Source organism: Petromyzon marinus, chromosome 51 (genome assembly GCF_048934315.1).
Source record: "Petromyzon marinus isolate PM22_M1 ecotype Great Lakes invasive population chromosome 51, UKy_Petmar_22M1.pri1.0, whole genome shotgun sequence".
In the NCBI taxonomy this organism is placed as follows: Eukaryota; Metazoa; Chordata; class Hyperoartia; order Petromyzontiformes; family Petromyzontidae; genus Petromyzon; species Petromyzon marinus.
In genome coordinates, this window is record NC_133717.1 from 11759520 (window position 1) to 11782035 (window position 22516).

The window sequence follows — 22516 nt, forward strand, 5'->3', positions numbered from 1 at the left end:
AAATCAGTTCTGTGCTGATAAAGGAATCTATTTAATAGATTTTAAGCTACGGACGGCTGAGCATTGTGGTTGTTCACACTTTAAAAACATGAAGGTAAATGTGAAGTGTGCACATTAATGGGACAAATTAGGCATTTGCATTAGCTTATATATGTATATTTTATTTTTCTTAAACAACTGTTTAATTTCAAACAAAAAAAGGACGCAACTTTGTCTCCCACCAAATAATCAAAAAAACGTTAAACATTTTGGTTAAGGATTCGTACGAGCAGCAGCGGAGCATGGACACAAAACCTTTAAAGAAGCACGACTCGACAGATTACATCGACACCTGGAAGGTCGGCATAACGTGTAAATGAACCCTACACGTGACAGACCATGGCATGTGTGCAACACAAATTGGGTCATCAGTCATCATGCGTTTCAAGTGACCAACTCATTGCTTGTCCTTTGCACCAGTGTCTTCCACTTCGATGTACTACTTGGCTGTGTCATGTGGAATGGCAAATTAAGCACATGCTGGCAGTTAAATACTAGGTGGATGAACAGGTTTCTTAGCTTGCTCATGTCATCGTGGGTTATGCGACAGAGGTGAGAGATTAGCAAGGTCCGTAAACCACTGTGGTTTCCCGTCTCTGGTAGATAATCAATGCGTGAGATGGGGTATGGTCGAGGCGATGTGGCAAGTAGCTACATTTAAATCCACTAATGCTCTCTTCAGCCGTAATAAAATTGGTGTTATTATATGACCTAGTGGCTCAGCGGTAGAGCCATCGGCTCGCAATCAAAAAGGTTATGGGTTCAAATCCCAGTCGAGGGGTTGACTCGGCCCATTATCCTGCCGGGGTGGATAATCAAGAGTACCACTTTATGGGGAAGTCAAGAGTGGCTGCTCTATGGATAGACTTGCTCTCATCGGAATATGGAATTTCCACAACTGGCTCAATGCTTTCAGGAGATGAGCATCCTCATAGAGCTCAAAGGAATTTTACGAGTTATTTTGGAACAAGTGGCTTGCAACTGTTAAACTCTCAAAATATTCAAGCCAAATGATTAGTTCCTCAAAGCCCCACTTCGTAGAAGTGCATGTAAGTCAACCATGCATTGTTACAAATGAACGAGGCCCATATTCTTGGATCTTTCGGTAAAGTCACGTAGATAGGTTCAAAGAAAATATCTACGTGACTTTCCCGAAAGACCCAAATAATATGAATTCCTGCAGTCACGAAAGCTTTAAGTCAAGATTTGAACGAGGGCCGTTATTCACAATTTAATCGGCTGTTTTAACGTTAATGTGGGAAAACAAGTGTGTTGGGATTCCCATGCACAACAGAGCCCTGTTCAGCCAATACAAATGCCCGACTGCTCATATGAGAGACTGGAATGCACGTGTTTTACTCTTAAAAAACACCAACTTGAGTGCAGGCACACTTAAAAAATCCACTGCCATTACCACTATTTAACGCTGTCGGTCATACAAGCAGTAAATCGTTTTAAAAGATAAACGAAGTTGACAAGGAATATTTTACTCGGTCCAAGCCACTGCTTGAAAACATCTCTTCGGGCCTAAAACGAATGCAAAATGTGCAAAACCCATGGAGCATGTACAAAACCATAAGGGGTGGGGGGTTATATTCACCTATTGACCCTACTCCTACATTTCGCAGCGGGTGCAGCAAAAAAGCGCGATACCACATGATGCAACTACATTATGCCTCACCACTCGCTCACACTCATGGTGGCAACCTTGGCTGTAATCGCCAGACGATAACGATACTGTTGCTGACACGCGCGCACAGCGAAGTGGCCGAAGGGGACACATACGTTACCGTACGCCCATCTCGCCCCGCGCGCTGTCATCACCCACTGCAGAGCCCAAGTGGCGGCATTTGATTCGCCGGCTGAAGATGTAGCCACGTGCAGACGCGTTCAAAAGAATAATCAGCACGAGTGATGCGTTCGGATGCCCAACGCGCATACCACCGTTAACGCTCTGCCAACTATGATTATCAGCAGCGCTTTAAAACAAAAAAACACATATACTCACATTATCACCATGCCCTCGTGGAGTCATTTGCAAAATAGCGTCAATCAGCTAATTTTATAAGTGGAAAGATTTTGTGTGTATGTTTGCTTTTGTTAGATTGCCATTGCTGCCTCAATGCCAGGTTTTTATATATTCGGACATCTTTCCGAATAAAATATTCTTTTCTGTTGTTGGAAAGGTGATGTTTTACCTATGAAACAGCTGTTCAGTTGCATTCTTAGGTTTGTACCTCCCTCAAAACACCACACGCACAGACACACAAATACAAAGGCACACAAACACATAAAAACAGCACGAAGAAACACACCTCACAGACACATTACACACAACCACAGGTGGCTGTGCTGGAACACAGACCAGCAATCTAGGCACAACACAGCAACGACTCTCCCATCTCCTCGAGATCCGCCAATCCCAAGAAGCCTCAGGGCTGCAGTGACAAGACACGCCAAGTCAGCTGTGGTGATGACATTGCCTTGCCTGCACTGCTACTTGTCCATTGATTCACTGGGTTGCTGCTCCTGTGAAATAAAAAGTGAGGCTGTCAGTGCGGTACTGCTATCCTACAACCGGCATTGTCAACGTTTTTTTTTGCTTTAACCGCAACTGCTGAGCACAGGACCAAAGACCAAACACGCCAAGCGGCCAGCAAAGAACAGCACTATTAAATGTATAATATATAAGATTAAATATATTTATTGAACAAAGCAAAGTTTTTAAGAACTCGGGGGGGGGGGGGGGGGTGGGGGAAGGGGTGGTGGTGCACACCTGTAATCCAGCACTGTGGGGGCCGAGGGTTTGTGGGGATCACCGCACAAAAACAACAACACATTGCGAGACTCTATTCCTGTGGGCATCGAAGGGGGGTGGGGGGGGTGGGAGTGTTCACGCCACCTTGTCAGGGGCACCACCGCCGCTGGTGGTGGTGGTGGTAGCCGCGGCGTCGCTGGGCGCGTCGCTCGTGCCGCCGGCGCCCTCGTTATCGTTGTTGTCGTCCTCATCGTCGCTGACCTCATATTTGTCGTGCGTCCAAACGGGGCTGTCCCCGGGCCGGTGCCACGGGCGGCCCCGCGCGCCCCGCGGGAAAAAGCCGCGTGCACGCGGGCGTCGCCCCCAGTGCCCGTCCTCCTCGCGCTCGTCGCGATCGTCATGCTGCGGCGGGGAGGGCGGGGTGACGAACGGTGTGAGCTCGCCGTTAAGACACGGCGGCAAAGTGCAAGTTGAACGCAGGTCAACAAGGAACCGACAGCGCACCGAGCGAAAGGTCGGACATTACGCCTAAAAACAGGCGGTACAGCACAAACATTTCAACATACAGTAAAACCTCCTTATTTCGGTATTCGATCATTTGTCATTTAGGATAATTCGGCACGGCTGCACTCTCGGCAGATATGCAGTATTAGTAATTCGCCACGAGTCGAATTCCCGTACCAAATTTCACAATCTCGGCATACACGTGGAGCGACGCGGCGCGCCACGACCAAAACAATGACTCATTCTGGTGGCGGCGTGCATGGTGCGCATTCGTGCAGACCTGTTGCATTGGACTTTACCTTGTTTATGCACTGTGTGCATGCCAACCCTCTTTGAAATGTCATCTAACACCTACATCGAGAAGCAATATAAAGGGACCAAAGTATAAGTCCCTTAGTCTGTGAGACAAATCCAAAGTGTTGGATAGAAGTGATGCAGGTGTGTCAATGCGTATGGTGTGTGAAGAGTTTGGAAAACAAGTTTGGAGTTATGTTTTATTTGGGCAGGAGGCACTGGGGGGTACCATTGTACATAATTTGGAATACTGGATAAATTCGGCAAGGCTAGAGCCCTACGTGTGTCGAATTAACATTGGTTTACTGTAGCGCTAAAATCGAAGAGCCATACAGGACAACTACAAAAAACTTTAGCAGTAATAACATTAAGTATGTTCATTAAACTCTCGATAATCCGTGAGTGGATTATCCGAGTTGTAGATTAACCTTGCTTGTGAAAAAAAATTACGCCTTCATGCTCATGTGTTAGTTAAAATTATTAGTGGCTCCTCACTCAGTGCTCAAGTGTCCTCAGACACATGGCGAAGTAATCCAATAACTTTAAGTAATTAAAACAGTCTACGTCTTAATCCCCATCAAAATATACCTACATAACACACGTGTGCGCGGTGACATCACCCGCGCCCCTCATCATCGAGCTGGGTTCGTGTGTCGGGCTGACGTTATGCCTCCCCCCGACCTCCCACCCCACCCTCACGGAAAATGCTCGGGCAGTGCTCGCGTAATATTTTTCCTCGCCTAATTTACATGCTTTGCTTCATCTGTTTTATTTCATCCACGCCAACCCCTCTCTTCACAATTATCACAGATAACCAAGAGTTGAGTGTATTCAGTTATTCAGCAAAGCCTCATGGTGCCTCAACTCTCATTTTCAGATACATTAATCCCTTAAGAGCTGGATTCTTTTCCAGCTGTAAAGAGGATTGAGTTTAGCCACCACTCGCTTGTGTGGGTTTTCTCTGGGTACTCCAGTTCTCCCACATGTGTAAATATTTATTAATGCAAATGGCCAAACATCCCAATTATGGGAGCACACTAGAGCTTGTGCAATTGTTGGCACTGGTTGTGGCTCCCTTCCCGCTTGTCTGTCCATCTGAATAATGTTCTCTCTCTGAGAGTGCACAAAATACGTGCACGTTACAAATTGCTACTTGTTTTTTTTTAAACAAATTTGCCTGCATGCTGCCACTGTCATACCAGGAAGTACTTCTTGCTCTTCGGCGTGTATTCTGGGTCCCACTCCTCCTCGGGGGGGCGGCGCTGTGGGAAGGTCTGGTAGCCATGGGTGCCCTGGCCACTCCAGCCGGCGCCGGAGCCCGACCCCCAACCGGGGCCACCGTAGGGAGGAGGGCCGCCGCCGCCACCCCCGCCGTGGCCTTCGTTGTAACCCTCGCTGTGGTGGCCACCGCTGTGATATCCGCCACCACCACCGTAGTTGCTATTGTTGTAGTTGTTGTTGTAATAGTTACCGCGGCCACGGTACTGCCCACGGAATTGGCCGCGGTAATGCTGATGGGCAAAAGGGGCGAGATAATACACGCAGGGGGTTAGAGTTGTGTACGCTACGTGCAAAGGACGTACGGGCTTGCTCGTCTTTCTGAATGTTTTGCGGGTCGCGGGTAGACTGCAGCAGGCATGTGATTAGTAGCCATGGCGAGAGGTATGAATGTGGTGCGTCAGATACCATTGCAATATAAGCCCTGGTCATATCTACAGCCAGGTAGCACTAAGGAAAAATGATCAACTCGCAATTGGATGAGAGTTTAGATCTGGTCGGGATTGTCTCAATCCGTTATCTTTCCAGAGTCGATAAATTGATTATCACGTCAGAGGAAGCATAAAACTATTGTACGATGGAATTAACTGGCCTTTCATAAATAAATGGAATTTACACCACTCGTTGAGGAAAGCAGATAGTGATGATTACTACCCAAAACATGTTTGAATGCAGAGACATACTTTTTTATCACAAGCAGCAACATAGGGTCATATAACCACGCATTAGTAAAACTGCTTATTAACTTGTCTTGGTTTACCAAATCAAGGGCAACTCAGTCTCACAAGAACATTCCATTAATTGAATCTTGATTTTTTTTTTTATAATCTCGTTTTGTGCAACAGTAACACAGATATTACATCACATTGCAATACAAACCAGTCGATTTGAGTTTGATTCCCAGCTATGGCTAACATTAGTGCCGAGTGACATGAACCGGTTCTGGGCCCCCCCACATCACCAACCCTGCCTGCGCTGACTCGTGTGAAGCATAGTCAGATGACAGCCCAGACCTAACAGCATGGGCATGCCTTCCTCCAGCAGTGGACTGGACAAGAGGGCTGTAATTTATTTCTATTTAAATTTTGATTTAAAGCTTTCGTGACTGCAGTAATTCATATTCTTAGTTTTTTCGGTAAAGTCACGTTGAAGAGAAACAACAAAATAACAAAATATATATAAAACAATAAAAAATTCTCACGACGTTTCGACCATAACTCAAACGGTCATCATCAGGTGTGTCGGTTTGCATAAATTTATTTTGAAAACGGCATATTTATTTATATATATATAAAAATAACGTTTGCGTCACGCGCAACGATTGGCAGTTTGCCCAGGACTAGTCCATCTATTTTTTGAAAAGAGGAGGGGGGAGACGAAATTTGTTTTTATGTATGCTGTCTGAAAGCCACTGTAAGCGTGAACAATCAATCAAGAACTGAAATGATTTATCAAATCTTTCCAATGATTGCTAAGATAGAATCCATCTTCTCGGTTGAAATTGTCTCTGTGCTTGTATATGTGGATAGCCTCATGAACGAATCTCTCATGGAAGCCAGATGGCTTACAAAGAACCTCCGTCTTGGAAAAGTCAATGGCATGTGAGCCTACTGAATTAGAACAATGATCTGCTACGGCCGAGGTGTTGGTCCTACCGTGTTTAAGGTCTGCTTTATGTTCACGAATGCGGTCCGAGATATGGCGTTTGGTTTCTCCAATGTAACTACTACCACAGAGGCAACTTAGTTTGTAGACCCCAGGGTATTGTATGTCCGGAATCACATCTTTTACAGACGGAACCAGATCACGGATTTTATGTAATGTGTTGAAACGGACATACAATACCCTGGTGTCTACAAACTAAGTTGCCTCTGTGGTAGTAGTTACATTGGAGAAACCAAACGCCATATCTCGGACCGCATTCGTGAACATAAAGCAGACCTTAAACACGGTAGGACCAACACCTCGGCCGTAGCAGATCATTGTTCTAATTCAGTAGGCTCACATGCCATTGACTTTTCCAAGACGGAGGTTCTTTGTAAGCCATCTGGCTTCCATGAGAGATTCGTTCATGAGGCTATCCACATATACAAGCACAGAGACAATTTCAACCGAGAAGATGGATTCTATCTTAGCAATCATTGGAAAGATTTGATAAATCATTTCAGTTCTTGATTGATTGTTCACGCTTACAGTGGCTTTCAGACAGCATACATAAAAACAAATTTCGTCTCCCCCCTCCTCTTTTCAAAAAATAGATGGACTAGTCCTGGGCAAACTGCCAATCGTTGCGCGTGACGCAAACGTTATTTTTTTATATATATAAATAAATATGCCGTTTTCAAAATAAATTTATGCAAACCGACACACCTGATGATGACCGTTTGAGTTATGGTCGAAACGTCGTGAGAATTTTTTATTGTTTTATATATATTTTGTTATTTTGTTGTTTCTCTTATTTCTATTTGTTTACTACTGAAAGGTAAATTCTGGCTTTAGGAAAAATGTACGAGTTAATGAATGCTCGCAAGATATATATATAAAAAAATAACTCAAGAGTTTCCCATGTCCCGTAGAGCAGTGTCACATGAATGCGTGACTCACGAAGGGCGGGCGGGCACGGAAGTTTCCACGGTTGAAAAAATAAGGCTTGTTTCCGAGACGGGATTTGTCGAAGCCACCGGGTCCGTACGGGGGCTGATGGGGTTCATGGGGCTCATGGGGATCATGGTGATCATGTAGCTCATTCCCCGGGGAGTAGGAGCGGGATCGCTCACGCGGCCTGTAGCGCACACACACATATGGTGAACTCTCGACAATTCAGGGGTAATGGGGTGGGGGTGAGGACGCGACTGATAAAACTTACGGATATTCCAAAACATGCGGGTTAATATCAGTAAAAAATATCTCAACTGGTCCTAGGCATCCCCTAGGTCGACTCAGCATGAAATGAGTAAAATGCTAAGCATAAAATATCAGCACTGTGGTACTCACCGCACCACGATCACGTTTGTACTGTGTTGACCCTCATAGGAGCTCGCCAACAGCACTTGCCCCAACACTCTGTTAAGGCTATTAGGGGAGTCCTTTGTGTGTGTCCTTGCTTCCTCACACGCCTCACACACCGGTAATTGTGGTGCTCCTCGCTCCCCTCCCTCCAATACTCTGGCTCGTCGCTGCGCTCCTTCCTGCGTCGCTCCAGGTCATAGCGGAGGTCCTCCGGGTTTCTGTTCATCTCCTCCTCCGCCTGCCCCTTCACATCAGTAGCAGCAACACTGCATGTTAACCGTCTGTCCAAAAATCGCAGCAATAAGAGGTGTGCAACTTTGTAGGACTCTGTGTCAAATCAACGTATAAACTCTTGGCTGCCATAAGAATGTAAAATGTCCACCGCTGGCTGGTTCACGAGTGTAAACATAAGATACTCCACCGCACTCTTCTAAATCGCAAATGGTTACGTGCACACCTACAGCCAATTAGTCAATCCACGGCTGAATGAGGGCTTCCCCATGCTGTGCGGGTCATGGGGGTTACTTAACATTCCACTATGCTGTGCAATGCGAGTTGGGGAAGGGGAACATAGAATCAAAGAAAAACAATGGGTTTGCTGTTCTGCCCTATGCTACCCAAAACGTAACCCCACTGTCACCTATGACAACCTGGTCGTCACCGGCCAAGAACTATCTATTAACTATTTTTATTTTACCAGGTAAGGCCCACTGAGATATCAGTAGCAACCTGGCCACAAATGACGGGTCAACAAAGTAGCTTATCATGTGGAAATATATCGCAGCCAAATACTCTAAAACACATGTTTCTAAATGTGGAGGGGAAAACCAGAGGAGCCAGACAACAATCCACGCGACCACGGGGAGAACGTGCAAAACTCCAAATATACCGGCGTCAGGGTCGGGATCGAACCAACAACCTCCTGCATACCAGGCGAGGGAGTCAACATCTCTCTACCACTGTGCCCCATCTGGGCTTAACCCTGGGAGCTTCAGAGGTCTGACAAGATTGGGTGCATTATGGGTGATTTGATCAGAATCAGATCTGAATCAATCTTTATTTATACTGGAGGAATCTAATAAGCAATAAAGCTCTTTTTCAGAGATGTCCAGTAGGGATGGGTCACATCATAGGCAAATCACTGTGGATTCATGAGTGTAAACAAAGAACGACGTCACTCACAAGTGACATTGTCCCATCTATCCCTCAATTTAAGGAACTAAACGGGAGGATTTCTCCAGAAATCTGGCTGTCTGCCTGATGATGCTAGTTGTAATTACTGGCGAAACGTCGTACTCTGATTGCTAATGTTGTTGATTTGCTCTACAACCCACCGGTGTGCTGTACTACTAACGAATTGGCATGCTCTGTTTACGTGACAAACCTTCATAATTGGCTGTCGGGTGGTGGCGGGTTTAACATTTATATTTATGCGATCTAACAGAAAAACTGTATTATGAAAGAACCAGGGATTTTACCAAAATATGGTGATAAATGTGAAACTGGGGTAATTTATGTACAAACAGATGAGGTATTTACTGTTTATCACACTCCATCCTCATCACTCACCCCTGGGCTGCTCTCCCTGCTGTGCGCGTCCGTATGTGTCCGTGGCTTTATGGTACGTGGTGAAATATCAATGCGCCTGTCAACATAGTACACACACAAGCGTAAGGATACAATCAGCACCAATAATCACAACACCGGACTTCCTAATGGCAATATCACAAGAGGCTCAAGAAGAAACCCTGCAGAGTGACAATGCGGACGTGCTTTGGAAACGATTTGCTGTCACTCAGCTGTTATTTACAACTTCATCTTGCCATATAAGTATAACCTACCAATGTTTTAACCTAACAGTTATTTCATTAACACATTTCCCATCACAATCCATTTTTCCGTAAAGGAAAAAAAGCTTGTGAAGAGCAAACGATCTAAATTAACCTGTGCTGCGAGTGAAACAAGATTTAAAAAAAAACACCGATGTATCGAATCTAGATTGCAATATATGTAGTTCTCGTGCACAAAAGGAATAACGTGTTTGCGAAAATTATAACGTTTACTTGTTTTTGTTAAGATGTATATATTTCAGATGTATATATTTTGGTGCTGGGTTGCGAGACCTCACCTATGGATCTCAGGGCTTTTCTTCTTTTTTCGAGTTTCCTCCCCGGCCTCCTCCTGGGCCCGCGCAAATCGTTCACTCAGTGTCACGTCAGACGGCTTGAACTTTCGCTCTGCGTTTGAACGCATAGGGGCAACAACAAGCGGAGATGCAGTTCAGGAATCTCTTGAAATCCATCATATTCCTACACATGAACTGTTCACATCGCTCCATCTCCGCGGTGGAAAACATCTCGGGCATGATCCCTACTTTTGGGTGCTATTCTGTCAACATTCTCGCCTGTAATTTGCATTTGCTCATCATCCATGTGGTCCACTCTTTTTAATAAAGAATCCCAAGCATACATCGCTCCACATTTCTCCGTATGTAGTCTATAACAACTACAATGGAATTATCAGCGTTTCATGTAAATCATAACATTGTAATACTACCTATTGCTGGCAGAATAAATTACATGAATATGGTGACAATTCAATAACCATTACATGTCTAGTTTCTTTAATATAAATTGCCCCTGAGCATGTTTATTAGTGTAACACAAGCCCAGTCGTTGAATTAAACATTTATGTGTTTGGCAACAACTCTATACAATAATCTATTGTTTTTTACTCACTTTTACTTTAATTTGTACAGGGATTCCTCTACTTACGAACGAGTTAGGTTCCAGAGGTCTGTTCGTCAGTCGATTTGTTTGTAAGTCCAACTTTACTCCTGTCGATTCCAAACATGCTGTACGGCATGTACACTAAACACGAGGAATGTCTCCTGTAGATGCCACTGGTTCTTTGTGTTCTGCAGATGTAGATGCCACCACTGCCATCTATTGTGGGTGGTTGAACTTACGACTCTCAGTCCGAACAGGCAACTGGACATATGGACGGGTTTGCTACCTCTGAAAGTTTGTAAGTCTAATGTTTGTAAGTAGAGGAATCCCTTACTGTTTTTATTCATTCTGTCCAGTTTATATATTTTTGTTTGCTCATATCATTTATGAGCCTATATGTATAAAACACAAATTTTATTCTTACACAATTTGATGCATTACAAGCCTTAAACATATTAATCTATTAAACAATGCATTGTTTTGTCCGAATTAAACACCAGCTTGTATTTGTTACCCAGCAATCAATGAAGCAGCATGGGCAGGGCGTCGGAGACCCACCTTTGACATGGTGCACCAGGCTGACTATGTGCTGGGCAAATGTTTCCACTGGGCTCTTCTCTCGCAATTTGGCTGTATCGTGCTAAACAAAAAATACAAAATCGACAAGAACTTTACTACACACACTCCACACAAATGAGGCTGCGTAGGTCCAGGCGGTCCAAGCTTGGTATCTGTATCCAGCATGCGTCGCAAGTAGGATGGCGAGTGCCGCTCGACTCGCCTTGTAGAGGAATGGTCATGAAATTGCTTGCTCTCGACACTGCTGGCAGTAGGGCTGTCAATAGGGAGAGCTCTACATGGCCTCATTAGAATAAATATTGGCTCTCTCTTCCACACCGCTCATACATCTTGAAATAAGTGGGAATACCGACACTTCACCACACACAACCTGCAGATCAAAACTGTGGTGTACTCCATTTACCTTGCTGTGTGGACAAAGGACGGGGGATTTAAGTAAATTGCCAATTGTTTCAACTTTGGCACTGGTGACCTCTGCTCAACATTACACCATGGTCGCGCGACTTGCCTGGATGTGATCGAAAATGGAGCGAAACTCTTTTTCTTCCCCCTTCTTTTTCTTTTTGGAATCCTTCTTTTTGCGAGCTTTCACCAGGTCAACGGAAAGCTGACGGTCGCTGGGGAATAAGCAACTCGTCCTGACGACGCACAAAAGCACGCGCACACGCACAAACCAGCGCACCCACGTGACCGCACGTACACAAGACGTGCAAACGGGAACGGACGCGCACAAGTACGTTCACACACGCATGTCCACGTGCCATGCAGCAGACACGCACATGGTCAGCAGACAAGAGGCGCATGTCAGAAGGGGGAAGTGGCGAGATTAATTTTCATGCACAACATAAACATTAACTTGAACCCGAACAGCACTGGTTGCGTCGTGCTTCTGTGCAGAAAAGATTTAACAACAATTGCAAGTGCAGCAAAGTGTTTTTCAGCTTCAATACATGTTTAACTTGAGGCACAATTTACAAGGGCCTCTGAATGTCCTTTATAGATCTTACCACACTCACCTTCCCGACAAACAAGCCTGCAAACATCCCTGCTCCGGCATAGCACATTAGAGCGCATAACCCACTCGCTGCAACATCACACTGCATACGCACTAGGCGCGACAGCACTCTTCCATCATTTAATAATTCTTCATTTCAGCCTGTGCATCACCATTTCAGCTTGTGCATCACTCAGCGCCACCTTCATTTTCATTCTCTACAGTCCGTCTCGCTTACTCAGGACTTCCGGCCAAGACATGGACTACGTCTTGCATTTTTGTATTCTGCGTTTTTATGATGGCAGCACTATGCTCCTGTTGTTAAACATTTGGTAGTAGCCAATGAAAAATAATTTGAAATCGAGATTCATTCTTGCAATGTAATGGTATTTTAAAAGTATCTGATAGCTTAAATCATATATAATTGCAATATAAAAATATTTTGAGTATCAGAAACTCATCTTGCGTGTAGTCTTTGGAGTGGCTCTTAGCAGTCAGATGCACACTCCGATAAGCGAGTCTTTGAATCAAGGTGCTTAAAATCGAGGGATGCGATGAGCTGCAGACATTTCAACAGTTGTGTTCCGTCAGATCTTCGAAACAGCTTCCGGTAACTCTTTAACTCCCGATATCTCATTTTGTCTGAGTTGTCCACATTTTTGTTGGCTTATTTGATGCTTCAATAACAAAGTAATGATACTGTGGAGTATTGTCCAGTGATGACTTGACATCAGGCAGCGTTAGAGTCCAGCCAAATAAAAAAAATGACACCTAACAAATGTCACATGATCTTCAGTGGCGTGAGACTTCTTGTCACTTAAAGAGTTCTCTTGGACATGACACGCAGTTTCAATTTCGTCTGAAAAGCTGGCTTGGAGTAAACGTGTCCATGTCTGTCATCGTTTTCGATGGCATCAGGATACCGATGCCTTGATTGCTTGTTGCTGTTTGGATGCCTTGTGTGATCTTTTACTGGTCAATGTCCGATGACGACAGCATTCAAAATATTCACTCCTTGCACAAAAGTGTACGCACTTGAAAAGGCATTACAGAAAGCCATCATGCATAGCTTCTGCTTGCATATCCGCTCCATCAAATCTCTGGAAGGTGATATGCATGGTATTATTTTTAAAAGGATTTTTTCTCCATTTGAAGGTTACACTCTGGATAGCTTCATGGTCACACAACAAAGCTTAAAGCATTGCCTTCACAGAGATTGAATATGTCACGGTTTCTTCTTTGTTTGCATTCAAATAAAAAAATTTCTGTTTTGATATTTGCAATACGAGGCGTCTTATAAATTATTCAAAGTGAACTTTTCTCAAAGCTGTTCACAATCCTTCTGATTTAAACACCGCCACTTTCTTGTGCAAATGAATGAATTTCCATTTCATTACTTTCTTATATGTCAGGAATTTAAACTAATAAAGCCAACACAAAATTTGTATTTTTTAATCTTTCTTGATGACTTGCAAAGTATTATAAACCAAATGGTTTCTAGATGACATGCTGATATGATCCGTTTGTGGTTCTATTAGTGATTAAACAAGTCTAAGTAATTTCACCCAAAATAAATAAAATTTAACTAGACCTTACCTTCTGGATGCCTTGTCTGTTTGTTTATCAACAATTTCGACGCGAATTTCCAATTAATTTAGGTATTTGGGTCCAATTTTAATATACTTACTCAGGTGTGATTTTGAAAAACTGTGAACCCAAATATAATTTAAGCCAATTTGTTTTAAATTTAAGCCAATTTGTTTTGTTAAAACATTTTAATGAAAAAAGCAAATTGGATTCTTTGGTTTAAAATTTACTTCAGAAGTGATATTTCCTCTTGAAAGAGTGGCCTTCCTTTGCCAAGCCTTTTGACCAAGCTTGACATCAATGGTGGAAAAGCATTCGTGGCCTTTCCAGGAGACTCCACGCCATATCCAGCCGTGGCAGCGACCATCAGCAAACACCGCTGCTCATGTGAAGAATCACGGAGGAGCGTGCCGACTTAAAGAAGTGGACCTAATTTTCTCCAAACGCTACCAATTCCAACCGCTCCAACGGAAGTAAATGTGGAACCATGCAGGCTCGCTCTCTCTCTTTCCCACTCTCCCCGCTAACGCCTCTGCGGCCCTAGCAGCCTGCGGGCGTCCGATGATACCTTTTAGGGAACGGAGGCGACTTTTCGGCTCGTCCAACGGACAGGCCAGAGAGACCCACGCCATCAAGGCTGCAGCGCAGCGGGCTGCGCGTCACGATGTCGGCCTTCTCGGCCGAACCTTCTGCGCCGTGGCCTCGGGGCCCATCCCTGCCGCGATCCGGCGTTGTGGGGCGGTGGCGGCGGCGGTGGCGTCGCTCAGGGTTCCTGTTTGGAGATGCAGCGGCGGCTGAGCCAGGGGGCCCCTGTTCAGCGCCATCGCCACGAGCTCCCGCCCTCTCCCTGCCGGCCGATACCTGCCAGCGAGCTTTTGACTTAGCCGACGCCAACGCCAAGCGGCCCCGTTGCTCAAAGTCGCCGGACGCCTCAAATGCCTCCAGGCCACCCTCCTCGCCATAGCCCTCATCTAGAGCCTCCTTGTGGGTAGGGAACTCTTCGGCGGGCTCTACCGTCAGCGGTTTCTCGTGCACAATTCTTCCTTTGGTGCCTTTCACTCGCTCCGAATGGCGCTCCGACTTTTTCCGATGCTTGGTTGGTGCACCGGGCTGGCCCTTGGTGGCAACGTCCGGTGACGACCGTCCTCTGGCCTGCTGTGGCGGCTGCTGCTGCTGCTGCTGCTGTTGCAGTTGGTGCTGTTGCAATTGCTGCTTTTTTTGCGGCACGGGCATCTTGGGGGGCGGCGAGGAAGAGCGCTGCTTGCGGTCGTGCGAGCGGTGGTAGCGCGGGGAGCGCGAGCGGGAACGCGAGCGTGAGTGGTAGTGGTATGAGCGCGAGCTGGGCAGGCGGAACATGTTTTGCCCGCGGAAGAGCCTCGGAGCACCGCGTCCAAAGCCGCGGCCACGCCCGGGTTGGAAGGGCCGTCGTGGGAAGCGCCCGCGGCCATAGTGGTGCTCCTGGTAGTGATGGTAGTGCTTGTGCTCACGGTCCGACGAGTAGGACCTGGATCGAGACCTAGCAATGCAAGCGGCAGAATTTCCGGTCAGATCAAGAGTGGTTTAACTTAGTCATTTACAACAGCGACGATTCACTCCCTCTATAGTACCGTGAAATATTGCGATTGAAATGTTATTTTGTATGTGAATTTGGTGAATGTAGAATTCAGTGTCTGCAAAATGTTCATGAATTGCAGATTCCATTTGGTACGTAACAATTCACTACATCTATTTAATTAAATGTCACTATTAGAAGCCATTGACTGCTTTGTTTGCATTGTCTGTTGTGTTTGCAGTGTTTCCAATATTCCAAAGGTAACAAATGCACATAATTTACATAAATCTCAAATAATAAATTAAGAAAATTGTGTACCTTACCTGCACGTAACTGGTCGTATTCTTCATGTTTTGCCAAACAGATGTTGGTAACATGGGATACATCTGTTTTGTAAAATAGCTCAACATCACTGAAACATAAAACTAAATGAGGGCCCATTTCTCTGCATATTAAGAGTCTGGAAAGCCCCACAATAATACAATTAGTTAATCCAGGATGACCTTTCAGGACGGACCTCCATTGGGATATTTAACTAAATCCGTTTAAGTAAAATATTTTATTTTGTCTACTTGGTAAACAAAAACATACAAGGTGAATTGCCTCAAAAGGTTCACACAAACAGGATCACAATCTCAATTTTTGTCCAGTCCTTCCATCTTCTAGCCACCTTGCCAATTGTGTGTGTTTGGGAGTTCTCAAATCTGTGATTCACCAACCCTATAAGTGATTTGGCTATTATTGGTCATAAAGCATATTAGCCACTCACCGGTGCTTTTTCTTTCGGGAATTTGACCATGACCTTGACCCCGATCTTGATCGTGAGGACCTGGACTTTGACCGTGACCTTGGCATTGCTCAGCCTTCACAGCTCGCTGTGACACTGCACAACCTACACACATACACAAAGGGCCTGTCACCATCAACCATACGCAAAGCACTGATAGCATACAGATGTGTCCTGTCCTTCAAACAGCAGCTGTGTTTTCACAAACAGCCTGACCACACACCACCACATGTAGTATTTAATTAGGTGATTTAACAGTAACTGCAATTATAATGCACGCACACTAGATCTATTAGCCCCATGGGTACAATAGCAAGGACTCTACACTTAGGCAATCTGTCAAGTCTGCCAATCATTAGCAATCATTAGTTTTCGTGTAGAACTCAAAAACACATTGGACAGTTAAACAGCACCACTAAGGGAATTTTTATCCAGAAGCATTCACACTATAATGAGTGATACATTAACGTGCCATTTTAAACAATGCCTGTAGAGATTTGGTCAAAAAGGAAAATGAAATAAAATTCGAACTTGATTATGTAGGGTTTTCAAGAACGGGATCTGTAGGTGATTGTGTAAAATATTCCCCATCAAATATTTACAAGGAATATAAATCAATAATGGGGTTTTATACCCACTATGGTCTGCTGCCTCACAGTTCATTAAAACAAGATTTAAAGGTGCAATTACTGCTAAAACCCACCTCACATATTGCGTGGCAGTGGCTATTAGCCCAAAAATGATACATTCAGGCAAGTGTCGACTTCTGTGAGAAGCAGAAATTAAACATATCTGCAGCTATTGTTATCGGATGAGGTTTCCAGAGCACATATATACTGGCTTCTACCTTTATAATGAATTTAACTTATAACTGCTCTTTCATGTAAATTTTACTTTCTTTTTCAAATATTTCAACAATTGTCGCATGTAACACATTTTAAAATAAACACCGGTCATAAATATCACCCAGAATGCGTTCAATCAAAAATTGGAAACCGAGCAGGTTTGAGCCAGGATAGTGCTTGGATGGGCAACCAGCGCACTAATCGGTTATTATAGGGCTTGTAGGGGGGCTATCCACAAGGCAGCAAAGGGCAGTGCAGTCAAGTCTAATGTTGCCCAGTACAGGCAGTTCCCGGGTTACAGAAGACCCGACTTACGGATATCCTCCCATTAAATCATGTTTAAAAAAAATCAACATGCATAAATGTTTGCGTTAGTTACGTGAGCACAAATAGTGCAGCGTGGTGAGGTTGCGGATGAATACACCAAAATGCCACCTTCACTGAGCCTGAGGTTCAATACAATTAAGGAAAATGTATTTTTTTGTAGCGTTACGTAAATATTTTCCTTTTGTAGCATTACGTAATTCTTTATTTTATCTGCTTAGAACTATCTTTTCCCATGTTTCCATTGCTAGTTTTCTTCATTTTAAATTTATTCCATGAGTCATTTAATGTATATACTATGTGTGTGCTTGTGTGTGTGGGGAGCGGTAGTGTAGTGGTTAGCACGCTGCGCTATGGAACCTGGCGACAGGAGTTCGATTCCTGCTCATGGCCAACACCAGTGACGATTATCTGAACCGGTCCTGGGCCTCCCCTAGGTCGACTCCGCCTCAAATGAGTACCTGGTGCGGTGCGTAATAAACATCGGCACTGGGGAGACAAAGGTGGTCGGGCCTTCATAGGTGCTCGCTAACAGCACTTGCCCCAACAGTCTGTTCAGGCTATACAGGGGATCTTTGTCTTTGTTTGTGTCTGTGTGTATATGTGTGCATGTCTGTAGTGTTTTTCTGTCCATCTGCTACAGCAGAGGTGTACGGAATTCCAACAAGACCTACATCTCTGCTTTATTGACCTAGTCAAGGCCTATGATACCATCAGAAGGCCTGGGCTTTGGGTTGTTCTTCGAGTCCCTGACCCTCTGCTCACGATCATTAAGGACCTTCATGATGGTGAGCAGGCCCGGGTAAAACTACGTGGCCAGGAGCCGAAGCCATTCCCTGTACACCGTGGGAGGGGACAGGGATGTCCTCTGGCTCCCACATTATTTAACATCCATTTCGACCACGTAGTTCATGAAGCCTTCAATAGCTGTACCGGAGGAATTTCAATCTGGTACAGATACAATGGGAGGCTGATCGATGCCCGGGTGCAGTCAAGGAATGGCTCCCGATTGCTCATCCATGTTATGTATGCCAATGATCTGGTAATTGCTGCTCACTCAGAGGAGGAGTTGGAGGCACTGCAGCTGAACCTGGAGTTTGCAACTAAGGTGGGGCCTTACCATCAGCCCCACCAAAACTAAGCACCTGCCTGGGTATTTTGCACCATCGGACACTCCACCTAGGGCAGTTGTGGAGAGAGTGGAGAGTTTCCCATACCTGGGCAGTGTGCTCATGACCAGCTCCGGTTTAACAGCAGAGGTCTTACTCCGAATTAGTCGAGCGGCATTATCTTTTCATCGGTTGCGTAACACTATGTGGAGGCTACCTGGTCTGTCGCTCCGCACGAAGCTTCAGGTCTTCTTGGCCACAGTCATTCCCTCCCTTCTCTATGCAATGCGAAACATGGCCCCCCTAATGGAACATCTTCGCTGGTTAGAAACATTTAGGCTGGCCTGCCTACGATCCATCCTGGGTTTAACCAGGCTGGATTGTGTGAGCTCACAAATCCTTGAAAGATCTGGACAAAGTTCCATCGGTGAGCTGCTCTGGCAGGCAAGGCTGTGTTGGCTGGGTCATGTAGCCCGCATGCCCAGCCACCACATGCCTAAACAGCTTCTGTTTGGCCGGATCGAGGGGACTAAATTGGCGTGGCACGGGCTAGAGAACAGATGGAGTGATGTGGTACAGGAGGATGTGGAGCTGAGTGGACTTGCCGATGACTGGTACCAGCGGTGTCAAGATCGGCCTCTGTGGAGGAGGCTCGTGAATGACGCTACTGGGCAGTTGGAGGCAGTCGCCCTCCAACAACAACGGAGGGGAGAGGAGCGACGCTCACAACAATGATCGAAGCACTGGGTAGCTAAGCACAGCAAGTTGGCACAGTAGGGGGCGCAGGTGGTGCATCAGCCAGTCGTTCCAGTCAGTCGACCTGTGGCATCTGGGTCTGCCCCGTGACCTCCTGCCAGCGGGCGTTCGACACTTCACATGGCCTCAACGTGCACATAGCCTGGCACAAGCGTCGTGGTGACGTCACCGCCACTTAGTGGCAAATGGCGGTTGTTGTTGTTGCGGAGCGTATGTACAGCGATACGATGCAGGTAACGATAGATAACGGACAGCACAATTTAGTACTGAGAAAACGGTAGGGGAGGAACAACTATTTCCGGCTATGTGGGATTTTACTGTTGATTTTGGGGCAAAATTGTTCAGTTTCCGATATACGGAAAATTCAGGATACGGATCATTCTTGATTTGAAGCTTTCGTGACTGCAGGAATCCAAGGATCATTCTCAGGCACATAACCCTTCTGTAACCCGGGGACTGCCTGTACTTTAATTCAATGCTCCCAAATCTATGTTTCCCACCAAACAGCAGTGACAGGCATTAAGTATGGGACACGAACCCCCACGACAGTTAATTAAACATGAAAAATTAATATGCTAAGTACATTTTTCAATATTTCAGCACTCAATTATTGCATGTGAAAGCAAATATAAATACAAACACTGGTCACGATGATCCGCCCAACTGTGCTTCTTTCCCACAATCATCGTCCCTTATCACTCTACCAGGAACTGGGCATAGAATCACCTCCAAAGTGCTTCTCAGTGATGGATGACGCTGATTTTGGAGGGAGCAGCCTTCTTCCTATGTTTTTGGTGTCTGCTGTACACCAACTGGAGCGAGAGGAAAGTACAGCGTAAGTGAAACAAAATGGGTGCTCAACAAAGCAATTGTGTACCTCCATAAAGCATAAAAAATTTACAATGATCGCCCTTTGTTTAATAAGAGCTTTGTGCGTAACTGTATTCTACCCAAATAAGTTATTGGCAACCTATTACTATATAATATTAAACTGTTCATTCTGGTTTTTCTTTCAAATTTTGGAGTACAGATTTGAGTAGAATCAATTAAAACAATATCTTCCTGGATTTAACAATGGCTTCATTTCTTACCGATAACATATACACTATAGATTCAGCTTATCATATGCAGCGTATCCCTGGATATATTAGAGAAAAGTACAGTTATTTACTGTAATACATTGTAATGAAACAAAATTCGGAACTTAACGGCCTTAAGTGACCATGGAATTGACGACGCAATGCCTAAACGTTACAATAGAAATACGGAATGTACAATTCTTAAGTAAAGGAATGTACAATGCCGACATGTAATTATATTGTTGTGCACAATTGTATTTGCCGTGACTCCTCCGCCTAACAGTAAAATTACGAGTTCGATCATTCCATAAAACGCTCTGTAAAATTGAACAAACTCACGGTCATGAGTTTTTTTTTGCTGCGTTGAATGGGGGTTCCATATTCCACATGGGAGTACTCTTGCCAATAACATTCCCACCAGTACTTTATAAGACCTAATCTGCCGATGGGACCCAGTATGAAAATCGGACCAGAATTTGCTTGCTTAAACAAATCCTGCTTGATATTAGCCTGGAAAGCTAATCGACTGATGAGCCGAAACCCAATTTTATTTATACAGAATGTATTTCTGCTTATTATTTGCTCTGTAAAATCTGTTTAACTGGCGATCCGATTCGATGGCTACTTGAAAGTTACCCGCCTGCAGCTCCCGCGCACAGATCGACCATTAAATCGCAATTCGAGCATTCTTCGCGATTAAAGACAGAACCCCAATAAAGATGCCAATTTTGATTTCAGTCGCACACGTTGGCAGTCCAACGTATCAACGCGATTTGACGTATGATTGAGGGAGAAAAAAATACACCTCTTTTAAAGTCACTTTCATGCGCATTATTACGGCACTCGAAATGACGTTGACGTGACATCGCATCCATCACTTGATAGTTGCACGAGTGACCTAACGGCGCGCGCGAAACTCCACCGTCCGTTTTACATTAACGCAGTTCCAAACACGTGTCGTGCCATCTCTGGGGGGGGGGGGTCTAGATTGCGTCGCATTTTGTAAACATATATACGCATTAATTACCCCCCCAGCGCTATATGCAAGCAGAGCATTGTCAATCCACTGCTGGATGAAAGGCTTTCCCCAAAGCCGCGAGGAATCGCAGATCGACTTTGCCAAGAGTTACCAAAAACATTTCAAAGTCTGCTGCTCCCGCATTGACATTCATGTTTTACAATTAATACATATTTAAAAAAAAAACCATTCGCACAGCGTAGGCACAACACTTTTCCATCACGTGCATTGCACTTGCTCGGTCTCTGCCAATGGCCGCGTCGACGTTAACGCTTGCAGACCGTGACGACGGATTAACCTGGCGCAAGACGACCGACGCGATGCGATAAACGCGACAGTGCTTCACCGCGCTGGTGTGAGTGCGGCTTGTTGTTGTTGTTGTTGAGAGGGTCTTGCCGGACCCCCCCTCTAGGCATGCAGTCGCCTATGGCACCTGTTATGCACGGCGATCGTCAACCCACCGACTCGCACGCACAGGGGCCCAAAATAAAGGCCTATCCTAGCGCCCGACGTAAACAACTCGACGACTCTCAAGCACGCGGTAAACGCAGCACGCAAACAATTGTCTCAGCGTTAATAGCGACGGTTGCCGCGAACGCGATTGCCGCTCGATCGATAACTTTAATCGCGATTATTCTCGTTCGACCTCCTTGTTTCGCGACGGGCAAGAGAGCGTTCCTTACACTTCCCAAGTCAGCGGAGAGCGCCAGGCCTAACTAGGTGACGTCGCGTGCGTGGTGACGTCACGCACGCGACGACGCGGCGACTCGTGACGTCATCACGCAGGACGGCGAGCGAGCGACGGCGGCGTGCGCGCGCGCGTGACGACTGGCATTCGCGCGGGGCACGCCCGACGTCACCGCGCCGATCCGTGAGCGATGACGTCACGAACGTTCTTGAGCCGCGGTGACGTGACGTCATCGCGCAACGTACGTCTCACGCACGTGGTGCAACTTCCACGTGCGCGTACCGACTGCACCCTATTATAAAACGTGCTCCAACGTGTTTGTTTAATACCCCTTACTGGAACATCTGATTCCTCCATCATAAACAAATATTTTGATTCTGAACCTTGTGAATCGGACGCTGGTGGCTTTTCACGCCTGTAATCCAGCACTGTGAAGGCATCCAGGGTTGGTGGATCACACAAGTGACCTCGCCCGTGTGCGTCGAGGTGGCTACCCGTACCCTTGCTCGCCAGAAGAAGGCCGTGCAGCAATTGGACGAATCGCCATCTGTTTACAATCTGTACGGGCATAGAGCGTTGCCCCCCTC

The 22516-nt window shown here is 45.5% G+C and overlaps 1 protein-coding gene across 3 annotated transcripts; it reads right to left on the reverse strand.

Moving 5' to 3' along the window:
* Positions 1-140: 140 nt before the first annotated feature.
* LOC116953422 (uncharacterized) lies at positions 141-22030 on the reverse strand. Of its 3 annotated transcripts, none has more exons than XM_032973613.2 (13): positions 21925-22030; positions 19871-19956; positions 16093-16215; positions 14340-15287; positions 11699-11828; positions 11170-11251; positions 10011-10119; positions 9452-9527; positions 7999-8120; positions 7478-7655; positions 4795-5106; positions 2942-3199; positions 141-2568 (listed from the first exon to the last, which is right to left on the reverse strand). In XM_032973613.2, the coding sequence occupies exons 3-13, from the start codon at positions 16176-16178 to the stop codon at positions 2536-2538; spliced, it is 2334 nt and encodes a 777-aa protein (XP_032829504.1). In that variant the 5' UTR covers positions 16179-16215; positions 19871-19956; positions 21925-22030; the 3' UTR covers positions 141-2535. The 3 variants fall into 3 exon arrangements, with proteins under 3 accessions (XP_032829504.1, XP_032829501.1, XP_032829502.1); XM_032973610.2 differs by having other exon boundaries at positions 7999-8126; XM_032973611.2 differs by lacking the exon at positions 21925-22030 and adding an exon at positions 21588-21916 and having other exon boundaries at positions 7999-8126.
* Between the last annotated feature and the right edge of the window lie 486 nt (positions 22031-22516).

What these genes read in the sequence shown, in the direction of transcription:
- LOC116953422 (XM_032973610.2), bottom strand. Translation starts at nt 16,178, where the DNA reads ATGCCAAGGTCACGGTCAAAGTCCAGGTCCTCACGATCAAGATCGGGG. An exon ending in CCTGGTGCACCATGTCAAAG is followed by an intron (nt 10,120 to 11,169) that starts GTGGGTCTCCGA and finishes GTTCAAACGCAG; the next exon opens with AGCGAAAGTTCAAGCCGTCT. An exon ending in TCCGTGCCCGCCCGCCCTTC is followed by an intron (nt 5,107 to 7,477) that starts GTGAGTCACGCA and finishes TTTGCCCATCAG; the next exon opens with CATTACCGCGGCCAATTCCG.